The sequence below is a fragment of the Vicugna pacos genome, chromosome 11, assembly GCF_048564905.1.
Source record: "Vicugna pacos chromosome 11, VicPac4, whole genome shotgun sequence".
NCBI classification, from domain to species: Eukaryota; Metazoa; Chordata; class Mammalia; order Artiodactyla; family Camelidae; genus Vicugna; species Vicugna pacos.
The window spans coordinates 36,048,118-36,054,875 of NC_132997.1; the positions used below are offsets into that span (position 1 = coordinate 36,048,118).

At 56.2% G+C, this 6,758-nt stretch overlaps 1 protein-coding gene across 1 annotated transcript; it reads left to right on the forward strand.

Annotated features, from left to right (window-relative positions):
* Positions 1-1,802: 1,802 nt before the first annotated feature.
* On the forward strand, positions 1,803-6,381 carry LOC140699753 (ral guanine nucleotide dissociation stimulator-like). Its single transcript, XM_072972296.1, has 8 exons — positions 1,803-1,983; positions 2,384-2,494; positions 3,131-3,324; positions 3,959-4,018; positions 4,969-5,162; positions 5,363-5,504; positions 5,773-5,866; positions 6,224-6,381. Exons 1-8 carry the CDS (start codon positions 1,846-1,848, stop codon positions 6,236-6,238), a joined length of 948 nt encoding a protein of 315 aa, XP_072828397.1. The 5' UTR covers positions 1,803-1,845; the 3' UTR covers positions 6,239-6,381.
* Positions 6,382-6,758: the final 377 nt, after the last annotated feature.

Genomic DNA, 6,758 nt, shown 5'->3' on the forward strand with positions numbered 1-6,758 from the left:
CAAGGGCAGACCTCTGACTGCCCTGTTGCCATCCCACTTGAGGGAGTGGGACCTATAGGAAGGAAAAGTGACCTGAAAGTCAAAAGGTAAGTGGTAATATGATAAGGCTGAGAAAGGGCCAAATGAGCAGCCGTGGCAATGACACAGTGACTTCAGTGAATCGGTCTCGTGGGAGCTGCCTGAACATGGAACCCCCAATATCTCAGTGGCTTAATACAATCCCGGGCTTTTCTTCACTTGCGTAACGTCCAAAAGGGGCTTATCTTCCTTGGTGGGTAGCTCTTCTCCTAGCCAGAGTTCAGGGATCCAGGTTCTTTTTATCCACTGAATCTATCATTTCGACGTATGGCTTCTCAGGTCTCAAGGACGTGAAGGAGAACGTGTAGGAGGTTTTTATGGGCTGTGCTGAAGTTCACATGCCACCGTCAGACCTCAACAGCTGAGCGTGCCCGACTGTGAGGGAGGCCGGGAAATGGAGTCCAGCCGCATCTGTGCCCACGAACAGGAGGAAGTGACCTTGGTAAGCAGCTAGGCCAGACCGCCACACGGAGCTAGAGGTAGAGGCCAGCTCCCTGTGGGTGGGCACCCTCTCGCCCTGACCTTGCTATCTCTGATGCCGAGTTGAGAATCTTGGGCCCCCCGGTCATGAGGCCCCTACTGTCATTTCCTCCATGCCATGCTGCCCGTGGCCTTGCTCTCTCTCACGTCCCCATTGTAGTCCATCAGAACAAAGATTACTTCCTGATCACATCCTTCCTTGTCGTTCAGTTTACTCGCTGGCCTTCCTCCTACCTGGACGGAAGCTCCCTGAATGCAGGGAAGCAGCCTATGAGATGGTCACGTCACTCTACCGATGTCAGCCACCATCTGCCCATCTGTCCCTGGGTCACTGCATATCCAGCTGGAGAAGTTCAGCCTGCCAGACTGTGTAATCAGAGAAGCGGACAGTTTTCCTGCTCCCAGGACTGTGCTACTGAGTGTGCACAGTGGACACAGGCTGTCTCTGATCCCAGTTCCAGCCCTGCTACCTGCGTGGCCTTGACTCATGAGCTCTAACCTTCCAGCAAGGGCCTCAGACTTTCTCACTCGGTTTGCTTTAGAAAACCGAAACCCTCAGACCTCAGGATGCTATTGCCCATTTCTCCTGTGTGGGGACAGTTTCCTGCTGGCGACACAGAGTGTGAGCACTGGTTTACAAAGACACACACACACACACACACACACACACACACACACACACATATACAAAGACACACACATAGACACCCGTGTACAATGACATTGAATAAGAATTATCGCATCCCATCATAAGAGGAACAGACGTGGAGGAGGAAGTCAGAGGAAGATAACTTGGGTTGCAGGCAACACCTACAGGTGACATGACTCTCCAATTTTTTAGGCCTTATTCCACTTGCACCTGAGGACATCCCTAGAAGTACTTTCTAGAATCATTCCCACTGGGCAGCTGGGGAGACACACCGGCCTGGACACACACCAGGACTTCCCCAGGATGGAGAACAGGTAAGGATGAGGAGTGGATTCTGGAAGCCAGGGCGTCTCCTCAAAGCTGCCTGCAGAACCTCCCCCGGCAGCTATAGAGACGGCGGGGCTGCTCTAACTGTGCAAGGTGCGGGTTTGCGTGGAGAAGGGCGTGAGCAGGCAAGCAGCCCAGAGGGCTCATGTGGAGGTGTCTTCTGAGGAGGGGGTTCCAGGAAGTGGACCCCAGGAAGTGACATCACCTCCTTAACAGACCCCAACCGAAATGGAACCTGGTTACCAGGCACCCACATTTGGACAACAGCTCCAGAGCCAGCGCACTTGGCTGGAGACAGTTGAAGACACAGGATGTTCTCCTCTTGTTTCCCGGTCTCCCGGGGCTTCTCCGCCAGGAAACCCTGGACTGCGAGGTTCTTCGGTGGCTGTAGGCGTCTGTGGAACCCTCCACCCAGGCGCCTGTGGCCTATTTTGAGGAGGTCACCTAAGGTAACGCTGGGTGGCCTGGAGAAGGCCAGTCTGGGACCGGCCTCCATGGGGGGCCCTCCCTGGGCAGGCCCACTTTCCCTCATCTCCATGTCGCTGAAGGGGGACTTGAGAGGAGGTGTCCCCTCTGGGCAGGAATGGCTTGTTGAACACTTGGTGACCCGGTGGTCCTGTCATGGCCGCACCCAAGGACAGGGCTGATAAGGGGGAAAGAGGACTCCTGAGGGGCATCATCTCTGGGTCAACGGGAATACAAGGCACCCACTTTGTCAGCTTTTCTGCCCCTGAAGGAGGTCTGTGCAGACAGTGGTGGATGTGTGTCAGGACTGGAGATGTCTAGTGGGTCGGAGAACCAGACAGGGCTCTGAGGCTCCTGCCTGGCCTCTGGGCACTGTATTTACAGGACTCCACACACGGGACGGGACAGGACCTGGTCCACGGAGATCCCCGCTCCACCTCCCTGCAGGAGGCGCAGGTGCCCCACGAGAGCAGCAGAGCCCAGGACGCGCTCAGGGTGAGTGCGAGCGAGGAGACTCCACACCCAGGAAGCCCCGGGCCCCGCTGCTGCCCCGCTACTCCCCTGGGCTGCCTCTTAAGAGAGCTGCTGGCAAAGGCATCTGATGCCCCGTCTCCCCCATCTGCCGTCACAACCCAGGCCCTGCCTTGGCCAGACGCAAAGTCAGTGCCCACATATGAGTCCGAATCTCAGAAAGAGACTCGGACAGAACTTCAGTCTATGTGAAGTCAAGGGTATTTCTGCATTTTTCTACACGTTGTCCTGTTTCTTCTCCATCCCCACGTGTCCACATTAACCTGAAGATCCTGAGCCCTCCCACCCCAGGCTCAGCCGCTGTGTTCTCATCCCTAGAATGGGATGCTGTGACAGCAGTCACGGGGATGATGTGGTCCATGCAGGGAGGGGCCGGCACTGTGGTGCCGACACAGGGATCTGAGACACTGATGCATTTCATCATCGCCCTTCGCCCCAGGTACTGGTGATGCCGAGAACCTAGGATCTGCTTCAGGGCTCCCCTGTTCCACCTCAGGCACAAGAGCTTGAGGCTTGAGGATTCGGTCTAATCTCCAGCCCCAAGTGCCTGGGGGTCCCCGGTGCTGCCTCTGATCCATGTCTTTCCTCTTTCCACCCCAGGGGGGAGCTGGACCATCAGGGAGCGGGGATGAGGCCTACAGGGCTTGGAGCCTCCAGCGACACAGGCTGGAGAAGCTGGTGGCAAAGCTGGTGCCTGCCGTCCTGGGCGGGCACCCCTCTTACGTGAACACATTTCTGGGCAATTATCGAGCTCTTGCCACCGCCCAGCAGGTGCTGGACCATCTGTTCCAAAGGTGAGCACTGTGTCTTCATGGGACATTGGGGACCTGGCCACCTACCATCAGAGCCATGAGGCATTGTTCCTCTACCTCTCTGAGCCTCAGTGTCCCCCCTGCACGCTGGGGTCAAGAGAGGATCAGGCCCTAGGAGGGTAGGAACAGAGGGAGATCTTCATGGAAGGTGCTCTCCGGGGACCTGGCTCACGGAAAGGGCAGCTGGCGGGGCTGTGGTTGTGCGAATTTCATTGTCCTCCTGCCCAAGAGCTAGCGTCTGCCTCCTGTGTCACTGGGACTTTGGCCACGGGTGGAACTGTTTTCCCATTTCAAAGGGGATCGGTGACGCCATTAGCTGTCCCTGTCCTGGGAGAGTGAGAACAGTGATCCCTGGGAGGGACAAGTGGGGTCCCAGGCCCACTGAGATGTGCGCCTTGGGGCCAGGTGGGCTCACTCACTCATTCCTCAAATGTATAGAAAGGGCCCCCAGGGACAGGGGCTTTTCTAGGAACAACCATCATTTAATACATCGAGCAGACATCAGCTCTGCCCTCCAGGGCTTCCATTCTCTCGGGTGTCACACTGTCACACTAGACAGCACATCCAGCTAGTGTGTTCGGGACAGTCCATGTGACGCCTTCCTGCTCTCCTCTAGATACGGATGCGTCCTCCCTGTTACGGAAGAGGACGGGGGACCCCTGCACCAGCTGAAGCAGTGAGTCTCTTGGATTGAAGCGGGAAGGACTCCTTCCCCAAATAGTGTGTGAAGCTATGGGCTCTCTGGTTGGGCAGAGGTGGGCGGGATCCTGGATCCCGCATATCCTGTGAGTCTGGCTTGAGAGCAGAAGTCCTAGGGCTTCCCCTGGCAAAGAAGAGACAAGACCCAGAGAGCTGTGGATGCGACTGTGGCACTGTGAGGGGCATCTGGGAGGTCAGAGGACAGAGTCAAAAGTGAAGAAAACCCACAAGCATCCCCTATCCATCCCATCCCTGCCCACACGCCCTTTGGGAGACACAGACCACAAGGGGTAGAGAGCATCGTGCCCACCAACTAGTGTAGCCTCAATGGTGGGGACTCAGCTGGTGCTCAGGGGACCCAGGGAGCCTCAGGGGACAGCTGAGCCCATCCTGATGATGCTGAGTGGCAGGGGCAGAAGGAGACCCAGGCAGGGTCCCTGGAGGATTGTGCAGCCAGCAGGTGCAGGAGCTAAAGTCTGAGGAGTGAGGAGGCCCGTGGGCAGCCTGGATGGCCGACACAGCCTGTCTGTTCCCTCCTGGCTCAGGCACTCATAGAGCAGCTCCTGTGTCCCTTAGAGGGCAGTGCGCAGAGCACACAGCCTGCCTGTCCTCACAGACGTGCCATCCAGTGGGGAGGGGCAGGGAGAGGGACATAGCAGTGTGACAGGTGTCCCTGAAGCAGTGGACAGGTGGTCACGCCATTGAGCCAGTGCTGTCCCTTCAGAAGGCTTGTAGCAGCCCCTCCTCTGTGTCCAAGCCCGCCTCTGCCCACACTGCCAGCTGAGATGGGACATGGAGCAGAGCCGGCCTCTGGATGGGCAGGAGCCAAAGGCAAAAAGTCCCCGGTCCCTGCAGGGCTACCCTGGGAGCCCAATGTGGTAGGAAAGGCTAAGCCTCTGACTCTGGTGTCCCCCTGACTGCACCCAGGGCCATGGCCTCCATCCTGGGCACCTGGCTGTTCCAGTACCCAGACGACTTCCACCAGCCTCCAGAATTCCCATGCCTGAAGACCGTTGTAGCTTACGTAGAGCTCAGCATGCCTGGCTCAGACCTGGAGCAGCAGGCCCACCTCCTCCTGGCACAGCTGGAGCAACTGGAACTCCCAGAGGCAGACAGTGATGGTGAGGAGGATGCAGGGTGGGGGATCTGGTGGGTGGGGAGGGGACGGCACTGGACCCCACAGAGCAGAGCCTGGGAAGACTCCCTGGGGGTGGAATCCTGGAGTGAGATTTGATTGAGTAGCAGTGAGGGCTCCCCTGGCTTTGGGAGACACGTGGGAAAGCAGTCCTATTGATGAGAGTTTCCCTTCTTGGAGCTACAGCACCAGCTCCAGAACCCGCTGGGGAAACCCCTCTGGGTGGAGCGCCAGCTCCAGCTCTCCTGCCTGCGACAGCGCCAGAGCCAGAGCCAGAGCCAGAGCCAGAGCCAGAGCCAGAGCCAGAGCCAGAGCAGAGGGACGCGCTGTAAGTATCCGTCTGGCTCGGCTGCCTCCCGCCGCCTTCAGGGCCGGGCCGCCCACTCTTCCTGAGGTGTCTGTGATTTACAATTCCGGATTATTCTTAGAGGTGATAACATATTCCTTGCGGCCTGTTGTGTCTGTGTTTTATGGTTAATAGAAACTTCAAAGTGCCCTACATGTCTCTGTTTGGATAGACTCACTTCTCTGCACCAGACACACAGGGCGGGGATGTGGACAAGTGGCCCCAACACGTTCCCACCCTCTCCCTGCAGGTCCTGTGAGGCAGCGGCCTCCTCCCTCTTGTCTGCTGTGGACCCAGGGCCCAGCTCAGGGCCTCCATCAACACTCCCTGAGACCCCACCCTTGGTAAGTGGCCGCTCATGGCATGATCAAGACAAGGACTTAGAAGGCAAGCCCAAATTTTGACCTTAGAGGATTTGTTTTCTTCCAGCAGTGAGACTGATTTTGTGTTTGTGTGAATGTTGCCTGTTTGTCCGACATCCATGGAGCCAGCAGCTCACATGCCATTCCCCGTACGGCCACCAGAGGGAGGGATGTCACTGCTTCTGAGAAACACTGTTCCATTCCAAAGTGCTCCTTCCCAATTTAGCCCTCCTCAGAACATGTTTTAGAAAGTGAGGATTTCTTTAAGCTATAGAGGTTTGGTTTTTTTCTTCAATCTCGTTTCAGCTCTAATCTCAATACACTTTAATTCACAAACAGAAATTGAGCCACTGAGTGGAAGTCGTCACTTGGGATACACAGACGTGTGTTCTTCTGTGTCCAGCCCCCATCTGTGTCCACCTCTGTCCCTTCCTCTCTCCCTCCAACCGTCTGCGTTTGTAAATATCTACTTAAATAAAAGACTTTGACAATCAGTGCAATGTACAAGAGATATTGTAATTCATGTTGCCTTGTGTGCGTGTGATGTAGACTTGGGTAGAAAGCGGTCTGCTCACAGGACAGTGGGGTTGTCCCTGAATCCCTAGGAGACAGTTGAAGCGGGGCAGTAGGTCTCAGTGGGAGTCACTCACCAGGGAAGTTCTCCTGCTCAGCACAGCCAAGGTGGGTCCTCATCGACTTCTATCCCCAGAGCACTGAATCTGCTTTCCCCTGGGGAGCTTTGCTACAATCCCGTGTATCCTAAAGTGTCAGAAGAAAGAACAGTGATGATAAGAACTGTGGGAGAGGGACAGGTTTTGATTTTAATTACCTGCTCCTCTACCTACAATGGCTTACCCTTGACTTTATTATAAGG

Excerpts from the sequence above, each read along its gene's own strand:
- LOC140699753 (XM_072972296.1), top strand. The coding sequence starts at position 1,846 with ATGTTCTCCTCTTGTTTCCCGGTCTCCCGGGGCTTCTCCGCCAGGAAA. Across the intron at positions 3,325-3,958 it reads CTGGACCATCTGTTCCAAAG|ATACGGATGCGTCCTCCCTG; the intron begins GTGAGCACTGTG and ends GCTCTCCTCTAG. Across the intron at positions 4,019-4,968 it reads CCCCTGCACCAGCTGAAGCA|GGCCATGGCCTCCATCCTGG; the intron begins GTGAGTCTCTTG and ends GACTGCACCCAG.